General features: G+C 36.5%; 1 protein-coding gene across 1 annotated transcript in view; it reads right to left on the reverse strand.

Moving 5' to 3' along the window:
- Spink5 (serine peptidase inhibitor Kazal type 5) overlaps positions 1-23848 on the reverse strand; it is a 69190-nt gene extending 45342 nt beyond the window's left edge. Inside the window, exons 1-6 of the mRNA XM_090332188.1 lie at positions 23711-23848; positions 22302-22429; positions 19715-19787; positions 5680-5813; positions 2770-2833; positions 1479-1606 (exon numbers count right to left, since the gene is read on the reverse strand). Coding sequence (XP_090188314.1) covers positions 1479-1606; positions 2770-2833; positions 5680-5813; positions 19715-19787; positions 22302-22402 — 500 coding nt within the window. The 5' untranslated portion in view covers positions 22403-22429; positions 23711-23848. The remainder of the gene's footprint in view (positions 1-1478; positions 1607-2769; positions 2834-5679; positions 5814-19714; positions 19788-22301; positions 22430-23710) is intronic.
- Between the last annotated feature and the right edge of the window lie 1303 nt (positions 23849-25151).

Genomic DNA, 25151 nt, shown 5'->3' on the forward strand with positions numbered 1-25151 from the left:
TCACAAAGCTGAATTACAGAAGCATAGTGAATAGTAAAGGCATAAATGCGAACATGTGGTTGGGAGAATTCCATGAAGTAAGAATGATAATGACCTTGTTGCTTCACTTCAAAGGTTTAAGTATGAATCTCATTTATAGCTACTGCATAAGAAAGGCCTGGAAACCACAGGATTTGGGGCAAGTTTGAACACTTCAGATTCATGCTTCATAAGTCACCATGTGGAAATCCGGTTGATTTATTGTCTGAAAGCCAGTCCTAATCACTGTCTTGTGAACTTTATATAACCTGCCCCTGGCTTCTACATCATCGAACTGATTTTTAAATGCAGGTGTGAAGTTTATTAATCTGGCAAATCTTTCTGTGTCTTGCTTTTATAGCAGAGATGGATATATATATATATATAGCACTACAAGGGCTTGCTGCCACAAGACTAGAGTTTACACTTTGTTAGAAGACAATATTGAAGTCTATTTACTTTTTACTCATCTCTGGGTCTTTAGTGACTGAGCCAGAACTAATCATTAAAGAAAGATTAACTCAGTAGATCTTCCTTTTCAAATCATTTACCTTAACAGGAAAAATGAACTCAGATACAGTCTATTATTATTACTATTTTATTTAAAATTTAACTGTTATTATTTAATAAGAGTATCTCTACCTGTTATTATTTAATAAGGGTATCTACATTTCCACATGAAACAAGGCATGTCAAATGACTGCCCAAGATTATTTCAGAAGGAAGGACTTCTTAGCTTCTGATATATCACCCATTATTAAACACTAGGCATGTTCAAGATATTCTTTTAAAAGTGAAGTTTTCAGGGGCCAAGTGTTTGGCCTAGTGGTAGAGTGTTTGCCTAGCATACACAAAGTCCCAGGTTAGATTCTTCGGTACCACATACATAGAAAAAAGCCAGAAGTGGTGCTGTGGCTCAAGTGGTAGAGCTCTACCATTGAGAAAGCCTAAGGACAGTGCTCAGGCTCTGAGCTCAAGCCCAGGACTGGCAAAAACAAACAAACAAACAAACAAAAAACATCTATGAGACTACATCTCCAAAATAACAGGCAAAAACCCAAGTTGGCCTAGTGGTAGAGTGCTCACCTAGCATGCATGAAGAGCCAGGTTCAATTCCACAGTACCACACACATAGAAAAAAGCCAGAAGTGATACTGAGACTCAAATGATAGAGCTCTAGCCTTGAGAAAGCCTGAAGACAGTGCTCAGGCCCTGAGCTTTCAAGCCCAGGACTGGCAAAAAAAAAAAAAAGTGAAGTTTCCACTTGAATAATTAGCTTAACCATCTATCCACTCCTTTTTAGAAATTTATGTAGATGACACAAAGAAAAGAAGAGTTTGTAGCGTGGTCTATTGCTCATGATAAAGCTTCGTGGAAAGGACTTCAAGTCTCCGTGAAGCTTTCCCAGGAAGAAAGTTGAGCTCAGTCACACGGATCCACGAGGGTGTGAGGATACTCACAAGAGTTCAGCACACATCGCACACTTATTGCCATGAGTTTTCCCATCGGGGCCAAGAACTGGATCATTTTCTCTTGTGCAGCCAAGTCTTCCATCCTTCACATAGGCTCGGAAGGCACTGCACACATCCTGCAGAACAGAGAAAGGACCCGATAGCCATCCAATTCATCTCCAGATGTTTTCAAGACCTTGTTTCCTGTCACTACTAGGGTCATAGGGCAGTGCTAGTAATTCAGAAGCAGCTAAGTGAGGATGGCAGAGTCCGGGGGGTTAAGGATAGACTTCTTTTACTTGGGAAAAATGGATAATGGTGCTAGAATTTAGAAGGATCAGACCCCTGCCTTCAGCAGGTTCATAATATCCTATCGCACGCAGGTGGAGAGGCATTTAAATTGGTGTATGCTAAGAGCGTGGTAGATGTAATCTCAAATGCTCCAAGAGCATGAAGCAAAGGTATTAAACCCTGCCTGTCAGAACGTTGTCTCGCTAGAGAAAGTCAGGTGTGACATGCATGAGAACCTTCCTTTCCCAAGCAACACAGGCTCACAGAAGCATTGCACAGAAAAGTAGCTGTTTAGTTTAACTCTCAATGCAGTTAAGAAATTTGTGTGAATTAATGCACCTGCTATCTGACAAATTTCATGAATTAATGCACCTTCTATCTGGCAAATTTCATGTAACCCTTCTATTAATTACAATAAAAAATATATGGAAAAAAAGAAATTTGCCACCTGGCATTAAGTGACAATGCTGGGGTCTCAGATTCAGTTATTCAGGTCTAGTGACTTTTCACTAATGCACAATGTTTCCTTTATTTGTTCATTTACTTTTGTAGGTTATGGTGCTTGAACTTGGCCTTGGTGTTGTCCCTGAGCTTGTCAGCTCAAGGCTACCATCCTACCCCTTGAGCCACAGCCCCACTTCTGGCTTTCTAGTTAATTGGTTTCTAGTTTTCTGGTTAATTGGAGATGAGTCTCATGAACTTTAGTGCCTGGGTAGCCTCCTGAGTAGCTAGGATTACAGGTGTGAGCCACTGCACACAGCTAAGATATTTCTTTTAGGATCCCTTTAGGTTAATACAAGGCAGAATTAGAGCTGAAAGATCTGCCACTGGTGTATCTTAATCTAGATTCAGGACCTGAGCATTGTCTTTTCAAATTACCGGGCAGTATTCATTCTATAGGGCAAGAAAGATTTTCTTGAAAGCATCCCCTTGAAGAGAGGAGAACACTTGCTTTCTCTTTGCCTTAGGCCCCAGTATTACCACCCTGCTGGTTAGGATGAGTCCTCACCTGTTCTGCGTTACTTCTCTCACAGTCTCCTTCACTTTTTATGTCAACTTGGGACCCAGATTTCCTGGAAACAAAAGTTATTAGACCCCAAAATTAGTATGATGGAATTCTCTAACATTATGATTATGTCTTATGACTTGTATTTTCCCCTTGAAAACAGTGTCACATTCCATAGGTGGTTTTGTTGTTTTTTTCTTTGTGAGGTTTGAACTCAGAGACTGGGAGCTGTCTCGGAGCTTTTTTGCTCAAGGCTCGTGCATCACGTACCATTTTCTGGTGGTTAATTGGAAATAAAGAGTTTTACAGATTTTTCCTGCCCCAGCTGGCTTTGAACGGCAATCCTCAGATCTCAGCCTCTCGAGTAGCTAGGATTACAGGCAAGAACCACTGGCACCCTGCCCCAATAATTTCTTACTTACTTTGTTCAGTAAGGTTCTATGTTTATAAGTAGGAGTAAAATAAATGGAGAACTAATAAGATGCTTAAAAATATTATTTCAACATATATTTCTGCCCCCTGGGTCTAAGGTGGTAATTCACATGAGAAGATGGGCAAAAGCAAGTTTGATAACCAGATGCCAAAAGTCCACCAGGAACTTGATTGTCATTATAAACAAACACGTTCAAGCTTGTGCAATACCACTCTCACTTGAATCATATTGCTACCACTGTATTTTTATGAACACTATCTGAAGTCCTGAGAGTTAATTTCATACAATCTTGTAAACTTGAAAGAGCATCTGAAAACAGAGAGGCATAAATGTAGGTATTTTCTATTTTCTGAAACAGTAGCTTGGCTGGGTGCTTGTGGCTCTTACCTGTAATCCTAGCTAATCTGGCTGAGATCAGAGGATCATGGTTCAAAGACAGCCCAGGCAGCAAAGTCTGTGAGACTTATCGCCGATGAAGTGCCAAACAACTATAAATGGCACTATGGCTCATAGTGGTACCTTACTAGCCTTGAGCAAAAGAGGTTAGGGACAACACCCAGCTCCAGAGTTCAAGTTCCATGACCGCCAGCCACCACTACCACCACCACCACCACCACCAACACCACCACCACCAACAAAAGATCAGCTTACAATACAGCATGTATATAACAATGAAAATACAAATACAGTTAAAACAATAAAAAGAAACTAAGTATATAATGAGATGATTTGTATAATGTATCAAATGAGGGAATCTATAAAAATAATTTATCAATATGATTGGAGACTCCACTGGAAGGCAGAGATAAGAAAGAACCCTCATGAGTGGCGTGTTCTTTTGTATGAGTGAAAAGAGGTATACCAAATATTCAAGAGGAGAAACTTGCCCATAGGCTAGAGATTTAAGAGGATTCTCCCACCTCAAGCAGTAAAAATTAAAGGAATATTTTAGGCATAGTTATGTTTGTATATAAGTATACATACACACACATACACATACAGACACACATTTACAAACCCTCTTTCTTTCTTTCTTTCTTTCTTTCTTTCTTTCTTTCTTTCTTCCTTCCTTTCTTTTTCTGTCTTTCTTTTCTTCTTCCCCCTTCTTTCCCCCCTTCCTCTTCCCTCCCTCCCTCCTTCCTTTCTTCCTTCTTTCCCCTTCCTTCCTTCCTTCCTTCCTTCCTTCCTTCCTTCCTTCCTTCCTTCCTTCCTTCCTTCCTCCCTTTTTTTGCCATTCCTGGGGCTTGAACTCAAGGCCTGGGCACTGTCCTTGGACCCTTTTGATCAAGGCTAGTGCTCTACCACTTGAGCCACAGCACCACTTCCTGGCTTTTCTGTGTATGTGGTATTGAAGAATTGAACCCAGAGATTCATGCATGCTAGGTGAGTGTTCAACCACTAGACCTCTTTGTTTTTTCTTTCTTATTCTGTGAGTTGAACTGAGGACTTTAAGCTTGCTAGGCAAGCCATGCTTCCATTTCTAGTTTACTAGAACTTAATATTGAACCTTGGGGAGAGCTGAAATTATAATTTTAATGTATTTACTGGGCATGAAGCCACGTGAGGGACCCAGTTGATTTAAAGTAGTTTTATTTTTGGTGAAGATGCTTATTTCAAAGAATAAAACTTCTTGAACCTCAAAGAATAACTCATATTTCCTTTCTAGCCAAATATTTGTTGCTACATTTTCAAGCACGAAAGGGCATATCATTGAAGATTGAGGTCATACAAAAAAATGAAACCTGAAAAGCAGGTATGCATTTCATTGGTGGAAGACAATCAATAATCCAGGGTGGAGACAGAATGAGACAAGGGCATAATCTAGGACAAGGAGAACTTTTTTATGTACTGGTAAAGTTTATACAGCTGGGAAGTAGTTCAGTATAAAAAGGTTCAATTAAATAACCAAATGGATAGGGAACGGGGGAAAACAAGATGAGGGGTGGGGGTGAGGGGGAGGGAAAAGGGGACCAAGATATGTGAAAGGATATTAATGTATGGAAATTAATGCACCATCTATCTGGCAAATATCATGTAACCCTTCTATTAATTACAATAAAAATATATAAAAAGTTCAATTATTTCTATTTTAAATCACACAAACAGATCATTTGCTAAGGAAAGCACTGTTTAAAAGGATGCACTAGGATATAAATAGATAGATAGTAAGAAGACATAACGATGCCTGTATGCAACATCTATGTGTAGGAACGTCCATACATGTGCATGTGTAATGTCCCTGTCTTGTATACTTCATAAAGTCCATGGAAATCATCTCATATTGAACACAAAAGTGTTCTGTAAATTTAAAATATTTTATAAGCTTTTTATCTCCTTAAGAGTAGTGAAAGAATGAGAGTTAGTGATCAATAGCTTATATGAACTCTGTAAAATAACTTGTCTTAATGGCTCTAGGGGATGGTATGTCATGTAACTGCTCAGACGCCATGCTGTGTGAACACCTGTCTAGAGGCACTCACGTGTTCTCGGCGCAGAGCTCACAGCGGCTGCGGTATGTCTTCCCATCTGTACCACACACAGCCGCAGCAGCAACACCACGGGCACAGACAAACTCCCCATCTTTCCCGTCTTTCTTGAATTCATTGCAATTCAGCTGCAAGAGACATGATCATAATCAAGGCAGAGAAAAACAAAAGAGATCAAAATATTCCCTACATACATCAACAAGTTAGCACCTTTGACTCAGAATAAAATAACTCACTATATATTTCAAAAACAACATTTGCTCTGGGTGCCAGTGGCTGTCTGTAGTCTTAGCTACTCAAGAGACATATCTTAGGACAGAAGTTCAAAGCCAGCCTAAGCAGGAAAGTCTGGAAACTCTTATCCCTAATTATCTACCAAAAAGCTGGAGGTAAGGTTGTGGCCCAAGTGGAAGACTTCCAGTCTTGAGAGACAAAGGTAAGGAAGGGATCTCAGGCACTGAGTTCAAGCCTCAGTACTGGCACAAACTAAAAACTATTTGCTGTCTTGGTGAGACAAACCCAGTCACCTCTCTGAAACGTAATCCACTGTTTCTTTGTCCAATTCTGCTGGCATACCTTACAGATCCTCCCTGAGGAGCTGTTAATAACAGATCTGAAAACTCTGTAACCCTTAAATGACAATAATATTTCAATTGTTACAGATTACAGTGGCAATTTAAAGCAAGATCACTGAATTCAGAACCCTAGTAATTTAAATCATAAATTTCTGGATTTGGAGTTCACAAATATGCCAGTTGTTTAGCTCTGTGATCTCTTTATATTTAAGGATCTCAAATTAGTTTGAAAAGTGGACATAATTTCACTAACCTATCAGCACTGGAAGGGAATTTAAATGTGTGAATACATGCATACCAGTTAGAACATAGCATAAATCACTCTTTATTTCTGTTGTTATTTGAAATACTTTTCTCTACTGATAATCTAGATAAGAAAGTTCATATCTTTTAGGGATTACAAGAGAAATGGGAAAATCTCTGCTCTGATGATATGACAAATGCACAAGACAAACCTGTAGAGTGAGAGAATTGCTACAGGTGGTAACTGAAGATGATTGTCCAAATTCAAGTCTGACACCCACTCATTTTTACCTCTGTGAACCTCACTTTCCTCATCTAAAAACTGGGAATTCACACCCTACCTACATTCCACATTTGTGGTAAAGATTAAATAAATACTTATGAAACATTCTTATTGTGACATAAGCTAACTAAAGAATACAGAGTGAACTTCAACTGAACGTCTATCTAAAATCAAATGATTAGAGCTGGAGATTTTTTCTGTAGGATGGCACATTGTGAAACAAAATTTTGAGATTATTAAAGAGAATTTAATGATATACATAGAACACTTAGATAATGTACCTGTGATGAAGTAACATGTCACAGGTGTAAAAAAAATTGAGTAGGATGGGTGTAAGTTTGTAGTGAATCTTTCAACCTGAAAGTAGAGGACTCTTAATACATTTTAAAATACAAACAAAAGCCATATCCTCATCTCACTATCCGTATCATACATTTAGGAAGAAGCACATTTGAAAAACTAAGATAAGTTCTGGGCATATATGCTATTTTAGTCATTCATTTACTGATGTAGTCAGTGAGATTCACAACAGTACTGTGAGATTTTTGGTATATTACTACACTGTGAGAATACCATATTGACTAGGTGTGGTGACACATGCCTGTGATTCTAGCTACTCAGGAGGCTGAAGTCTGAGGATCATGGTTTGTGGTTTGTGATATGTGGTTCAAAACCAGCCCAGTCCAGATAGTCCATAAGAGTTTAATTACCCATTAGCCAGCAGAAAGGGAGAAGCTGAGCTGTAGTTCAAGTGATAGGGTGCTAACCTTGAGCAAAATAAGCTGAGAGACAGCACCCAGGCCCTGATTTCAAGCTCCACAACAGTATAATAGTGGTGATGCCTGTAAATGTGAATCTGCAAGAAGTGATTCAATGAGGTGATATTGGAGGTGACATGGGATCAGTGAAAAGCAGAGACAAACATCAGAGAGTTAAAGGCAGAGAGCATCCTGGTCACACAAAGGACTTGTGGTAGTGATTGAATTTGCTGTGCTAAATGAGAGGAAACTGACTTAAATACAACTTACAAGGTGAAAAAACAAAAGCATTCTAGATACTGCAGAAACCTAGGACTATTTTGGATTACAGTCATTAACTTGGAACAACCCCTGCCATTTGCCCTCCATCAGAAATCAACAAAGCATACCAGGTCACAGGTGTTGTTGGCAGGGGGATGGGAAGGAAGAAAGAGGCCAGGCAGGAGGTGCACACATTCTCTCCTCCACCTCCTCCTCCACTGAGCTTGTGAGGTGAGTGTATACTAGCCTACAGCAAACGCCTCTTCCTAATGCTAGTGATGACTGAGCTCATGGATGGATTTTGTTCTCATCCCATAGCAGCAGCCCAGAGGTGAAAGCAGTGGTTTCTGAATACTCAACTCTGGGCTTCGTCCTTTGCCTTCTCAGTATACTTAAGGGAAGCATGGCCTTGAATATTCTCTCAATCACGTGAGCAGAAAAATATAGCTGAAGTCATAATGGAATCCTATGGTAAAGTATCTGCACATCCTAAACAATGTAAAGAAATCCAGCATACTAAACAACGAATGTCAAGTGAACATGATCAGTGTAAATTAATAAAAAAAAGTTTATGAAAAATAAAAAAGTATTTTTTTTGCCAGTCCTGGTGCGTGAACCCAGGGCCTGAGCACTTGTGAATGCTAGAGCTCTACCACTAGAGCTACAGCACCACTTTTGGTTTATCTATGTATGTGGTACCCAAGAATCAAACCAAGGTCTTTGTGCAGGCTGGGCAAGCACTCTATCACTAGACTAAATTCCCGGCCCCAATAAAAAGTATTTTTCCAATGGAAAGACTTAGAAAATAATCATATTAAGTGAAGTAAGCCAGACTCAAAGGAACATACGCTCAATGATTTCCCTCATTTGTCATAATCAGTAGAAACCTTGAGCTCTTCTAGCAGAGATTTGCAATAGAACAAAACCTAGATGCATAAGCCCATATAGTATGACACTAAATGAAAGGCTCTCCAGGATATAGAAACAAAAGGACCCAGGCCCTGAGTTCAATAGTGCTGGAGAGTGGTGATGCCTGTAAATGTGAATCTGCAAGAAGTGATTGTTGTCCTTAATGTACAATGTTATCTCTCATCTCTTTTGCTGTCCCCTTGGTTATCTCATATTGTTACAATATTTCACCTTGTTATCTGATATATTTTATATATGCTTAATTGGTTATTTGAATAGGATAGGGAAGGGGGGAAATCAAGATGAGCATGGGGAGGGAAATGGGGACCATGACATGAGAAAGGGTATCAGTATTTGTGAAGTAATGCACCTTCTATCTGGTGAATATAATGTAACCCTTCTATTAATTACAATAAAAATATTTGAAAAAAGTATTTTTTCCAGAATTTAGATGTGAAAGCAAATATAGCAAGGAAATTATGTGAGTATAGCCAATGACTTATACTCAGTGGTATATGATGACTACTTATGAAATAAAAAGAAAACCAAAAGGAGAAAGGAAGTTGTAAACAAAATGGAATAGTTACATTTTTTGAAATATTTAAATAGTAAAAAATAAAAATTTATAAAGAATAAAAATTAAATTTGTGCAAGTAGATAATCCTGATTCAAAGACAGTCTAGGCAGGAAAGTGCCTAAGATTAATATCTCCAATCAGTTACAAAAAAGTCAGAAGTGGCTCTGTGTCTTAAGCAGTAGAGCATTAGCCTTGAGCCAAAGGAGCTCAGATGTAGCACTCAGGCCAGTGTTCAAGCCTCAAAATGTGAAAAAAGCAATGAATTAAAAAAAATAAATACATGTGATAGAATCATATAAAATCTTGAGAGAAATATCCTGATATAACAGAAATAATGTATGTGGATGATTATATCTACAAGTCAGAAAATACACAGATGATTTTCTAATGAGATTAATCCTATACTAACCAGAAGAAATTAAAATCAAAGAATATATACCTATGTTAGAATAAGATAACACATAAGATAAAAATGAGTAGGAGAGAGCAAATACATCTATATTAATACTGAAAATAGACATTAGTTTAAATATATTACAAATTACATGAGATATAACATCAATTTAAGTTGTTTTTAATGTACTATGTGAAGTTATTTCTTCTTTATTTCATGATCTTTTCCCCCTATGAATTATTCCCTTTGTCATTGTATTTGAATTTGGTACCTGTTCTCTCTTATGTATGTTTATTTGGATTATTTGGGAAGGGAAACAACAAAATGGTAAGATAAATAACAAAAGGCCAACCAATGCAACAGTGATACTTTAAAAAAAGAAATAATTTCAAAGCTATTTTCCTGAACCAAAGTCTATGGAAATAAAAGAGGAAATATCTACATATATGAAGGTTAAAAGCAATCTTACTAAATAACTTTGAGTGGATAAGAATTAAGATATATTTGATAAATAATGGAAAATGGAAACACTTTTAAGTGTCTTGAGACCATTGATTATCAATGGTTAGGAATCTTTTACATATGCATATCAGAAAAAAAGAACATCAAAGAATTAAGTATTTTTCCAGTGCATTATAAAATTAAAAGAAAATTGGAAGAAACATGAAGGGATACCATAAAAAATACAATAGAGATATTAACCAAAAATGATGGAAGAGATTTCTAGTGAGGCTGATAAAAGAGAAAGAGAAGATATTTTAAAAATTGTAAATCAGGAATAAAAATAAGCTTAGAAGCCAATGATTGCATACTAGATCTGGAAGCTAGTACAGTTAAAAATGAACATCTCACTGAAAACATATAAAATGTTAACAGTGTTACAGTAAGCAAGAGGAAAACTGAATAGATCAATAAGTCTTAATCCAACTGATTTGTGGCCTGTGATAGCCTCTCTCTACAATGACCAAATCCAATCAAATTTTCTGAATTGTTTGAAAAATGTTTTTCAACTTATAATGATTTACAAGTTACCCTACAAATAAGTAAGAAATTTAAACCAATAACAAGCATATAATATAGTAATCTCATTTAAGTATACAATTCAGTGATTTTTAAGTACATTTATATATTTGTAAAACCACCAGTAGGAACCAGTTCTAGAATATTTCCATCACCCATAGTATAATTTATAAACTGTCTTTTCTCTGAACTTCTACTTTAGCAACCATGGAACTTCTTTTTGAATCAATTTGTCCTTTGTGGCTATTTAATAAAAATGCAATCACAAATATGTCAATGTTTACATCTAATACCTTACATTGCATTTTTTGTTTGAGAGTCATTGTCATCAATACCATCCTTTTACTGCTGAATAAAATTTCATTGCCAAAATATGAAAATATGGTTTGTTCTAGGTTTATCCATTCACCAGTTAACATTTGCACATATGAGTTAATGTCACTTTGGGCTATTAGAAATAATGCTGCTAACAAGCATTCATAGATCCACACATAACATTCATACAAATTTTGTGTGGGCATATATTTTTCATTTCATTGGGTTCCTAGGACTCAATTGACTAAAAGCCTATGCTATTGTTTACATTCAGTTTTCCCAGCCATGAGTTGTGAAATGTGAAACATAATGGACGCATAATAGTTGATAATAAGGAAAGTAATTTCAATTCTAATCAATTGATTTTCGTGTCTATCTTTGTACTAGAAACACTGTGGCACCGTTTCTTTACAGCAAAATTTTAATCTAAATGCTTAAATGTTCCAGTTTGTTTATATGAATACTAGATCAACTTCTTTTTAAAAATATAGTTTGTTGTTATTATAGAGGTGATGTACACAGGGGTTAGAATGACATAAGTCAGGTAGGTAATGGGTACACTACTTTTTGAAACATATTACCCTTTCGCTTGTTTCTCCCAGTTTTCCCTCCTGTCCACATACCCACAAGTTACATAGTTTATTTTCCAGGTAAGTCTAGTGAGTACCTCTGCTGTATTTGTTTACACTTTGTCCCACCTTTTCTGTGTTCCCTCTTCCCCTCCCCAAGACAAAATAACTAATAGATAAGACAAATGAAAAAGAGAACAGCAGCAACAACAAAAATCAACAACAAAAATCTCTTATTTCCATTTCTTGGAGTTAATTTCATAAAACATTATTTAATATGTTCATATAAACACCGCTAACCAGCCTTTGTGATCCACTCTTACAAATATTCTCCTTTAGTTTCACTGTGTGAGTGGCTAAACATAGTTTCCCATCACCCAGCAATTCCAGTCCTGGGCATTTAACCAACAGAAGAAAAACTAGGCCATACTAAAGCTTTCAGTACAAGGTTCATTGCAGTATTGTTTACATAGTTGAGACATGGAATCCACCTAGACGCCCCTCAGTGGACAAATGGCTCAAGAAAATCTGGTATATATACACAATGGAATTCTGCTCTTCCATTGGGAAGAATTATATTGCATTATTCTTAAAGAATTAAAAGACTTGGAAAAAATTATATCAAGTGAAGTAAGACTCAGAGAAACATAGGTTACATGACTTCTTTCATTTGTGGTAACTAGAATGTGCCTATAAATCTATAAATAGACACACTGGTTGGTAAAAGATATACAATCTATACATAGACACACTGGTTGGTTAAAAAATGTATGATGAATTATAAAGGTTACTAGACATTCAGATAGTGAAACGAGGTCAGTTTCTGTTACTGATTAAAAAGAGATTTTGTTAGCTAGAATTTTACATTTATAGACTGTGGAAGAATTGTCATCTTGACAATTGACTTTTTCAATTAATGAAAACAGATTATATCACCATTTACAGTGATAGGTCAATTACTGATAAGGGGATCATTAGATGATTTTATAACTCTGAGAAATCTGGAGAGTATAATTAGCCAAACTTAGATAGCCCAATCTATTCTACCCTTATGTTAGAAGGAGGAGACTCCAAAATAGTGATAAAAAGTTTTGTTAAAAAAAATAGCTAGTTACTGGTAGTTCACACCTGCAATCCTATATACTCAAGAGACTGAGATCTGAGAATCGTGGTTTGAAGCCAGCCTGGGCAGAAAAGTACCCATGACACACTTATTTCCAATTAACCACTCAAAAACCAGAAGTGCCACCAGTAATGTAATGAATGTAAAGCCTTTGGGTATTCATTTACTCATTACTATGAACATCCGTTATTACATATGTTTGTGTCTCTATATGTCACCCAGTATAATAAATTTGTTCTTGATTGTATGACCCCCAACTATATGAATAATACAGGGGGCTATGAGTCATAATGGCTATGACACCACTAAGTGATAGCAATTTTGTTTTGTATTATTTAAGTGATAAAGTCTAGCTAGGTAGCCCAACTGGTCTAGAACTTATTTTTAATTCTGGGATGGCCTCAAACTTGAAATATACTGGGCTATAGCTCCCAAGTTCTGATATTACAAATAACTGGTAATAGGATATCTTGTAGGAAAACCATGGTATATTCAACCAATTAATGATTAAATCATATTTATGTTGAAAATGACTATAAGTCTTCCATTTCTCTCAGCAACACTTTATAATTTAGGCCTTATCCTTATATTAATTATTTTTTGTGATAGCGTTAATAGTGTTAATAATTTAAGTTTTGGGTTGTTCATTGCTAGTGCATACAAATACAACTGACTTTTATTATCTGAATCATTGATGAATGTATTTTCTAGTTCTAGTAGATTTGTACCATGTTAGAAATATACATACATACATACATACATACATACATACATACATACATAGACAATATCACTTTCCTGATATTATTGGTAATTGTTGTATAGTGCTGGTGGCTCATGCTGGTAATTCTAGCTACTCAGGAGACTGAAAGCGGAGGATTGTGGTTCAAAGTCCATGAGACTCTCATCTCCAATTAACCACTAGAAAGCCATAAGAAGTGATGCTGTGGCTTAAGGAGGAGGGTGCTAGCCTTGAGCTAAAGAGCCCAGGCCCACAGTTCAAGTCCCATGATGGACAGAAAAAAGAAATGTAGCAATATCTGCACCTGAACATTGTTTCAGAATAATCCTGTCTTTCTGGAATGAGCTGGGATGTCTCCTCTTCTAGAGAGAGTTTGTAAAGCATGGATATTATTTCTTCTGCCAGTATTCTATGGCAATTCTCAGTGGAATGATCTGAGCTGGCATTTTCTTTGATTTTATGAATTACCGATTCATACTGTTAATTTGCCGTTGTTTGATTATGAGTTTCTATTTCTTTTAAGCCAATTTGTGATGTTTCTTCCTACATACTTTTCTGCTATCTAGTTTACTTATTGTTGTAGCATTGTTCATAATATTCCATTGTAAGCTTGGCATGGGCCAGATCTTTCAGTTCTAATTCTGCTTTTTATTAACCCCAAGGAGGCCTAAAAGAAACATCATAGCCTGGCGCAGTGGCTCACATCTGTCATCCTAGCTACTCAGAGGCTAAGATCTAAGGATCATGGTTCAATACCAGCCCCAGGACTAAAGACCATGAGAATCGTGTTTCCAATTGATCACCAGAAAAAGGGAAATGGGGCTGTGGCTCAAGGGGTAGGGTGGTAGCCTTAACTGAAGAGCTTAAGGACAGTGCCCAGGCCCAGAATTCAAGCCCCATTACCACCCCTCCCCCCCACACACAAACACACAAAATCCAGTGTAATCATTTGATTACAGAGCACATTAGTCTTTCCTATTTAATTCCTGAATTTAGATTGTATGTTTTATTTCTCACTTTCTGGGACAATTTAGCTAAGGAGATTTTCTTCATAGTTTATCTTTTCAAAGAATTAACTTTGCTTTTTCTGATTTTTTGAATCATTTTTCTTTCATATTTTATTAATTTCTGATTAATGTCTCTTGGCTTCTTAGTTTGCTTTTAATTTGCTTTCTTTTTCTTAATTTCATAAAGTGGATGCTTAAATTGATTTGAATTTCACCCTGGATTATTTAAATATTTAAATGTGCAGGTATTTCTTTATCTGAAGTCCATGTATTTCATTTTCATGTTTTATTTCCAAAGTTCTGTCTTATAGATATTTCTCTGATTTATTACATTTTTAAGAAATGTTTTGTAAAAATTCCAAAGCTTTGAAGATTTTTGTAATTTATTTTTGTTACTAGTTTTTAATTCAGTTTTATTGTCACTAAAGAATTATACTTGTATGATTTTAATCCTTCTAAGTATATTTTTAACATGTTTTATTTTCAATAATGTTCCTCAGTAACTTGTTTATTCCTTAACATTTTACATTCTTCAACATTATTAGTATTTTTAACACGTTTCAGTAACAGATAATTTTTTTTTCTGCAAGCCAGGCTCTGGTGTTTCACTCCTGTAATCCTAGATACTGAGAAGGCTAAGGTGTGAGGATTATATTTTGAAGCCAGCCTGTGAGACAATTATCTCCAGCTAAGCACAAAATGCTGGACGTGGAGCTATGGTTCCAGTGGTAGAACACCATCCTTGAGCAAAACAGCTCAGGAGAATTGCTTAAGTCCTGAAGTCTAACATATACACAAAAGAATTTTTCTGCTGTTTGTCCTGAACAAAAGTGTCATGTTTTTCTAAGTATGAATTGCATCTGTTTCATTTGTATCACTGTACTAGCCTTTGAAACAGGATGTTTTAGATAATGCATCACAGAGTCTCCATAGTAGTTGGGATAATGATTTCTCAGCTAATGTTAACTTTTGCTTCTTTTTCCTTTTTTCCTTTGTCAGCTGCACTAAATCTTTGACATCTTGCTTTCCCATCGTTAGCAGCTGCTGGTATGTCTGCCAAGAAAGTACTTAGTTGCATTTTTAAATCTCAGCCTCCAGGGTTTTAAACTATGGTTTTCTCTTATAGCCTTCATGAGCTTCACGATGGGATATAGTTTGCACCAAATACCTCTAACAATAAGGCTTGCACCCTCTTCAGCAGTCTGTTTATAAAGAGGCACAGGCAATTTTTATATTCGCTTTCCTGGGGGTATTTTCTGTCTTCTAATTGCAGCTATATAGTACTAGCATTCATTCTCAATTGTATAGGCCTTCCTTAGTTCCTGATGCACCTCTATAAGACTTGGGAAGATATGCCATCCATGGCTGCCACTCCAGCTTGGTAAAGGCTGTCCTTTCCATTGAAACATGTCTGCGAGTGGTAGGTAAGCTGTCTTCAACAGTGCAATATTGCTGTCTGGGCTCACAGCCCCTGTGCCTTGCATAGAACCCCCACACTACCTGAGCAGAGGTGAGACAGGCATATTCTTGAGCAAGAACATTATGTTTATCATTCTTTGCAAATTCAACAGCATGCGAGCATAAATGCTTCTCAGCTTGGCATAGGTCAGTTTCCCCGAGTGCTAAAGTTGTTCTGGTCATTTTAATCTTTCATTTGTATATTGGGGAAAAGTTATGATGATCTTTCTCATTCATTTTTACCTGAAGTGCTACCACTCATGGCTATAATATATAGATTTCCAGACCCAATAAGGAAAAGAAAAAACTATACACTCCTTTGACTTATAAACTCTGTATTAAAAGGTGTTATGATTAAATATAAATTGCTTAGAAAACAATAATAGTTTCATGTATGGAATGCTTTATATAAATTTCTTATATTAGTAGAATTAGAGAGAAATATTAGATTATTTTGAGAGTTGCTGAGAACATATTTGATAAAGACCATCACATATTTAGTAAGATAAGAATAAAAAGGATTTTCTGATACTTAAGTTCATGCATTAAAATATTAATGGTGGATATTAGATTTAATGGAGTTACTTTTAAAGAACAAGGAGAAAAGGCAATTTCTTGTTCACTATCATCACTTCTATTTGAACTTTCCAATCTTAACCTCGATTGAGAGATAATATGGAGAACTACCATTGAAAGGTAATTATAAAATTTTTCTTTCATGCAGTTGCAATCACTTCTCAAGAAAAATTCTCTCATAGGGCCAGGAGTTTGGCCTAGTGGTAGAGTGTTTGCCTAGCATGCACAAAGCCCTAAATTGGATTCCTCAACACCGAAGACACAGAAAAAGAAGTGGAGCTGTATGTGGCTAGCTAGCCTTGAGCAAAAAGAAGCTCAGGGAGTGCTCAGGCCATGAGTTCAAGCAAAAAAAAAATGCTCTCTGTAATCAATAAGTCACCAAGAGTTACAGAAGATATTATCACTGTGTTATACAAAAAACAACCTGAAAGCTGGGCGCAGTGGCTCACACCTGTAATCCTAGCTCCTCAGGAGGCTGAGGATCAAAGTTCAAAGCCAGCCTGGGCAAAAAAGAATCTGAGACTCTTATCTCCAATGAATCCCTAGAAAATGGGAAATGGGGCGTGGTTCAGGGATAGGATGGTAGCCTTGAGCTGAAGAGCTCAGGGACAATGCCCAGGCCAATTCAACCCCATGTCCAAAGGAAAAAAAAACAACCTGAAGAAAACAATAGAATGTGTATATATGAGCAATTATCAGAAAGATGGTGAAAATAATATACTACTCATAAATATTGAAGCACATACCAATAAAATTATTAATTTTCTAAACATTAGCAAATGTTATAAAGCTATTTGGGAAAATATTTAACAAATTTTCTAAATATGGAAATTCTACACAATAGTAAGAAATTATTCTATATTTGAGAATAAGAAACTATTCTGTTTTTCAGTTATGAAATGTCAAACTTATTCCAATTAATTTATAAATTATATATATGTATGTGTATATATATATATATATAATCATGTTGTTCCCAATTTCGAGTTTAAATTTTTTCACAAATTCAATAAAAATTTATTTCTAGTACACAGGAAATTATATATATGCATTGTTTATTCAATTTTAGTAATATGAACTTGCCTTACTCATTGAAATAATAATATAAAAATAGTAAACAATTTAGAGCCACACCTATACACTGTTATAAACTTAATATCCTCCAAAGTTGTCAACTTATATAATGAAAGGTATTAAATGAACATGTTCATCTATCAAAAGGCAATGATGTCCACCTGGATCAGCATAGCAATTATGGGTGGCTGGGTGAGATTGTAGAAATGGTGAAATGGAAAAAAGAAAAAAAAAGAAATGGTGAAATGGAGTCTGATTGAGATCCAGTTGAAAGGAAGTGCCAGCATTGCCTGATGCTGGAGTGACTTCCAGTTGGCAGGTGAAAGGATGGCATGGTCATGAGGAAGTCTAATGAGGAAAGGTGGGGAGAAAGGATACATCTGTAGGCAGAGTGCTCTTAAAGAACTAGAGCATCGCATGCTCAGAGAAAGTAGCAGATTGGTTTGGGATGGAGGCAACTGGAACCAAGAAAGTGGCTAGACTGTTGGCAGATGTTTTTCTAACAGCGCACCATCCAAAAAATAGTATAATTTCATGAATTGATTTAAAATCTGGACAGAAATGATTTGAAAATGCACATAACAGAATATTAATTGCCTTAATTTATTAGTTAGAAATTTCTTAGGTTACAAACAATATAGCTATAAGAATTTTATTTAGATGTAAAGTGTTAATGCAGGAATTGAACATTATCAGAGAGAATTTGTAATTGTATTTCTTTTTTTGTAATTGTATTTCTTAACATTATTGGATTAAAAATAGGATTTAAGTTGGGTAAACTATATCTTAGCCTACAGATGTGAATGAATGGGGGTGATTTTTAGTATTTGTAACAAATAGATTTCTGAAGATGTGTGTTTTGTTTGATTGTTGGATATTTGGTTGCTTTTACATTTCTAAACACCTCTTTTTAAACAGTGACCCTCACTTTAAATGCAGCAAAGAAAGGCAATTAAAAAGCTGCTACCCAAACATACTATTCCTTTTGATCTTACAGCATTTATCATAATCATCTTTTGTTACAGGCAAGGACTTGCCAATACTAACAAACTGAGTGGTGCCTGTGTTACTTTTTTGTTAACATGAGACCGATTGAACCCAGAGTAAGAATTTAGTTAACTATGTTTACTGTAGAGCCCGAAGTTCTCAGACATTCCGGAGTAATGCTGCCAAAGAAGACAGTAGCTTCGTAAACCAAGGAAGTTATAAGTAATTAGGGTGTTTCCACCTTGACTGATCATTTTAATTATGTGTCAGGCCAGGAGAAAGAGAATAAGCCACCTAGGTGAACTGGAGGCAAGGTACATTGTTGTCACAATGGGTAGTGACACCAGTTTTGTCGATTAACAATGGGATATTTCAGACCAGGAATTGCCACTAAAATGGGTCTGCTTTCTTATTTGTTAATTTGTTATTTTTATACTTTTTCTTTAAATAACATTTATCAAGTCAAACTTTGTGTGACGGTATACAGCTTTTTTCTTTTTCTTTTGCTAATTTTTTAACCACTTGATCCTTTTCTCTAGCAAAATATTAACTTTGAACCTCAAGCTGAAAAATAGATATAAACAAACGATTCTAGTTGAATCGTGGGAATATTCCAGATGTTAGGAAAGAAAGACAGTAGGAAGCAAACCAGGAAAAATGAAAGGAAATAAGTCAAATGCCTGACGATTCATTTTAAACATTGTGACTGACTTCTTAAATGTTGTCTCTCACTCATGAATCATTTCACAGATGGGAAAGTGGAACTTAGGCATACACAAATTGTTCAGGTTTTATAGACAGTAAGAGTTGTGAAGTTTGAGGTTAGTTCAACACTACTCAGAAGGTCCTTGCTAGAGATGGACAAGCCAGAAGAATGAGAACTTGTCACAGAAATCACACATCATTCTGCTTTACTCCACCTCTGTACACCTGTCAGTGCTCCAGATGTTTTCTGAGAGTTGGGTCATGGGTTGGGCCTCTGGACAAGACATACCAGGTATTTAGCCCACCCTTGGACTAAGCCACATTCCCTCCCTTCTAAGTACTTGGCTTCAAAACAGGTATAACCTAGTAATTAGAAAATAAACAGATAGCTGTAACTAGAGTCAGGCACCATCCCGAAAGTAAACATGACAGGTTGAGGTCAACTAGTCTCACCTTTGCTGGACCAGCATCCCTTGTAGCTCTTGTTAACTGCCTGGCTCTTTTCTGAGATTTTGCTGCTTTTTCCCTGAGAAGAGAACAAGGAATATTATCATGTAAGCACAGCCTGGACAACTTTTAGTAATCTCCCAAGTCAGAAGTGAAAAACAAAAAGTCCTCAACTGACATGATAGTAGAAACCTCCTTTCATGATAACAACAACAACAGCAACAAAAAAGAAATCTCAAGTATGATCCAGTGTATGCAAAAATCATTGGCTTTCACTGTGTATCGAGCTACATATCATAAACACATCCAACAGCAAGAAGGTCTCCAATTCTAGAAACTCTTTTATTTTTGCCAGTCCTGGAACCTGAACTGAGGGCCTAAGCACTGTCCTTGGGCTTGCTCAAGGATAGTACTCTATCCCTTGAGCCACAGCAACACTTCCGGCTTTTTCTATGTATTTGGTACCAAGGGATTGAACCCAGGTCTTCATGCATGCCAGGCAAGCACTCAACCACTAGGCCAAACTCCCGTTCCTCTAGAAGCTCTCTGTATTGTTATATGAATGCGATCTTAAATTGACAGTATTTTTTCATATATTTTTATTGTAATTAATAGAAGGGTTACATTATATTTGCCAGATAGAAGGTGCATTAATTCACATACATTGGTACCCTTTCTCATGTCTTGGTCCCCGTTTCCCTCCCCCCACCTCCACCCCCATCTTGTTTTCCCCCCTTCCCTATCCAATTTCAAATAACCAAATACAAATATATCCTATATATCAGATAACAAAGTGAGATACTTTAACAATATGAGATAACCAAAGGACTGCAAAAGAGATGAGAGATAACATACTATACATTAAGGACAACAATCACTTGGGCTCTCCTAGCAGAGATTTGAAATAGAGCAAAACCTAGATACATAAGGCCATATAGTATGACGCTAAATGAAAGGACCTCTAGGAAATTGACAATATTTTGACTGAATCAGAAATTAACAGCTTGCACGAGTTCCATCCCCTGTGGCCTCACAGAACAAATCAACCTGAGCCAACAGTAACATGAAGATGATATACTTCCACTGCGTGGATTCCTTCTTTCCAGTTAAAGTAATACACTCATTCACCTTTGATTTACATCTGTAATAAAAATTAATCAAAGGAGCATCTCCCAAGTAATAAACTTTCAAGTCTTAAAATATTTCACTCTTGTAAAAATATTTGTCAGGAATTCAGAGTATAATCTCCTATTAAACCATCTCATATAACAAAAAGGGCTTCATGGCAACAAATACATCTGGTCTGGTGGCTTACACTAAGTGCTGAAGAGAATAAGAAAGGAATTTTATCCTGGCTTTGGCCTCTCCTAATCAGTCTTAACCTGCTGTCTTTTTTTCTCCCAATCTCTTTCCTCCTAGAGTCATATTATCAGACATTATATTGGGCATGTCACATTAAATACTTTAATACATACCAACCTGACCTTTGAAAGGTCAATTATAACATGATTTTCTTAAATGAATGGGGTCTTAGCATGGAAGTTGTATATAAGTTCTGGTGGTGGTGAGATACTGAAAATGACAGCTCTGTGCACAAACACACTAGGGTTTTTGTACAATGGTGGAGTACTTGCCATACATCTACAAAGTCCCTAGATTTGATAACCAGTGCCTCACACAAAGATTCTAAAAAGAAATAAACATAAAAAATAAAAATAAAACTGGGTGCCAGTGAGTCACACCAGTAATCTTAGCCACTCAGGACACTGTTTGAAGCCATCCTGAGAAGTAAAGTCTGTGAGACTTGAATCTCTAATTAACCACCAAAAATAATGAGAGGTAGAGCTGTGGCTTAAGTGGTAGAGTGCTAGGCTTAAACAACAACAACAAACAGCAACAACAACGAAAAGCTTAGGACACACACATACACACAATTCAAAGAGAAAAGAAAAAGTTATTTAGTCACTTCTGTTTTAAGGATTTTTAAATTGATGAATCACACTTTCTTCTACTTTGGGGGTATCATTAGGAGGAAATTAAGGTAAGATGCTGAAGCAATGTAAACAGTATCTAATGAATGTCTAGTTAGCTAATACTTTCTGAGCTGCAAGAGGTCAGATTCTTCAACTAATCTGTTATCCATCTCTTCTTAGCTGAATCTCTAAGATCTGAAGATACTGAACTTCTCCCAGACAGCTGGTGACTTTTGCTGGCAGATCACCACAGGTGTCTGACATCCTTCTCTATTCGTTCTTCTCCAACTCTCCACTACAACAAGCCCAAAGAATCTTTCTTTCTCATGTTCTTTCTCTCCAAGAACCAGGAAGCACAAAGATGTAGTACCGGATCAGAAGCATGTGGTGTGTATTAGAAGGTAACACTAGCTGGCCCCCTGAAATGGCTTTGAAATTACAACTGACTTGACTGGGCTTAGTGGATGGCAAATACCCAGTTTTCTCTGATGGGGTGTCAGAATGTTCTTCTAGGAACATTTACCTGCTCCTTCGTGTTTAGATGAAAGGACAGTTGAAAAAAATAATGCTCATTTTGACTCAGATAATAGGTTACTCTTTGACAGGAGATGTTTACTCACAGTATCAGTTTGCATGTAGTACATTTGTTGATGAGCATTTTTCCATCTGGACTTTGAAAAAGGCTTTTATCTTGGGGACAGAACAGTTTTCCATTTTTCATCAATGCCTGAAATTCATTGCATGTGTCCTGGGGAGTGGAGAGACAAAGTAAAAATCAGTGTCTTTACTTAAATTTTATCAAAGCAGATATTTATTTCTTCCTTTCCTCTTTCACTTTTTTCTCTTTCTTCTACTTCCTTCATACCTTCCTTCCTTCCTTCCTTCTTTCCTTCCTTCCTTCTTTCTTTTTTTTTTTTGCCAGTCCTAGGCTTGAGCTCAGGGTCTGAGCACTGTCCTTGGACTTTCCCAAGGCTAGAGCTCTACCACTTGAGCCTCAGCACCACTTCTGCCTTTTATCTATGTATGTGGTACTGAGGAATCGAATCCGGGTCTTTGTGCATGCTAGACAAGCACTCTACCACTAGGCCAAACTCTTGGCCCTCCTTCCTCCCTCCTTTCATTCTTTCCTTTTTTCTTTCTCTCTTTCATGGGTATGACCATTCTGGGGTTTGAACTTAGGCCCTATATACTGTCCTGTATCGTTTTCATTCAAAGGCTCATGCTGTAACATTTTAAGCCATAAATTTACTTCTGGAATTTTTGTGGCTAATTGGAAATAAAAAATCTCTAGGGTTTGTCTGCCCAGGCTGGTATCAAAACATGATCCTCAGATCTCAGCCTCCTGAATATCAAGGATTACAGGCGTGAACCATTAGTGCCAAATCAGCATTTCTTTAAAAATAACTTACTCAAACAACCATGCTTAGTGGTATCTATTTCCTTGTATGAAAGCTACTCAATCCATTAATATAAATTTAAAATTTATTACTAAATCTTGCTTAAAAGACCCTATGGTAAATTCACATTATAAGCACTGATCTGATACAATGAATGAAACAGAAAGATCTGACCTTATATTCTGGACTGAACATTTAGAACTTCAAAAGCTTTAGCTTCTTAAGCCTCAGTTAAGCCACCAAAAGCACAAGATATGAATTTATACATTTCATAGGACGTAGGCAGACTAAAGGTAAGTACATAGTCAAATCCTCAAAGAATGGCTGATCCATTGCAGATATTCAACAAATGTCTTGTATTATTATTGTTATGGAATTTGGCGCCATTCTTATTGGCATATAAATACTTAGTGTGCAAAAGAGTGATAGTAATTTCTGTAAATGGAGCTTGAGAGGCTGAGGGGAGAATGAGACAAGAGATCACTGGAACTTGTATAGCTATCCCCCAGTTGTGTACTACAAAACCTCCTCACATTTGTATGTTAGCAGTTGTTAATTATTTTAAAGGACTCCTTAGTCATATATGTTTGGAAAACAAGTTTCTACAGTGATTCATTTTCTGGCAAACTTACAGATCCTTTTGTCGTATATATGCAGGCAGACTTACTTTAAAGCTAATGAAGCTGAAGTTTCAGGGCTTAATGTTAAGTCCTCCCAGAATCTTAGAAGAGAAAATTTCCTTTCTGGTTTACATTCTTTCTGTAGATGTATTTCCACTTCCACCCCAAAATCAACACCATCAGTGCCACCAGCGCTGTCACTGTCACCATCATAAAAGCTTGCGAGTCTATGATGTCATGCAACATTATTTCCAAACTTGCTTCTCTCACTCCCTCCCCTCAAAATATTTCTCACATTTTTTGATACTGCTGTTTTACAACCCGATCAAATGTCCTTGCTGGTTTGGGCTCTTTCTTTGCCTGTGCCATGCATAGTGCCAAGTTTGGAAGAGAATATGTAAGCAATATTGAATGTTAGAATCACTGGGGAAAATTAGAATGGGAAATTGATTTAATGTGAGAAGCCGGGACATCCATCCACCTCTCCATTCTGCTGTATTCAAGGCTCATAATCTCTTAATGTGAAATGCAGCTGGCAACACTTATAGAATAATTAATGGTAAAGAATAATAATATGTGAGACCAGCCCTGGGAATTTTTGCTAAGACTGGCCTGCTAAGTTCTCTCTCTGATTATTATCACTTGCCAGTGATCTTGTCATGGTAGCAGAGTAGCAATTTCTGGCAGTAGTGGAACTATACCTGATGTCTGGTTCTTTATTTTGTGCTATCTTTGAAACTTACTCCCTAGCTTACCATATATTAGTGGCCCTATAAAGTCTTATCATCAGCAAAGCCCAATGTCTATAATAAAAGAATAGCCCGTGTGCTGGGAATTTTAGACAAAGAATATAGAATGAAGAATCATGAAAATATTGAAATGAAGCTGTAAGTAGATTTAAGTGAATAATCATGAGAAACGCATTAATTGTAATCAAAAGCAAAGCAACGCCAAAATTGTGGAATTTGGACTTCCACAATGTCACAGTTTGATAAAATATTAATTCTCAAAGAAAAAAGGAAAAATGTTTTGCAAATGGGCACTGGAGTTTTGACGAATAGGTTAAGAAATCGTTTCATAGTGTTTAATTTGTAAGAGAAGGCTCAGTCCTATTTTTGACATGATTCTGTGTGGGACATAGGATCATACAAATGGAAAGTAGAAGCTGTTCTGTCTTGGAAGCAAATTATTTGCAATTACCATAATAGAGAGTTGAAAATGGAACCGATTTAGACCAATTCTTCTTAAGGGGAGACCACTTTTCAGCAAGGATTATAATCCAGCCCTCTGTACATTTTTGCTTGTGTTATTGTTGTTGCTATTTTTTTCCTTGCTCTGATTGAGGGATTCTGATCAACTCAAGTATTTTTATGCCTCACTGGTTTTAATATAATTGTTTTCCATTCATGGTCTGTGTAACTAAACCTTCAGGGACTTGGAATGTTCTCATCTT

Source organism: Megascapheus bottae, chromosome 4 (genome assembly GCF_031878675.1).
Source record: "Megascapheus bottae isolate mThoBot1 chromosome 4, mThoBot2.hap1, whole genome shotgun sequence".
NCBI lineage: Eukaryota > Metazoa > Chordata > Mammalia > Rodentia > Geomyidae > Megascapheus > Megascapheus bottae.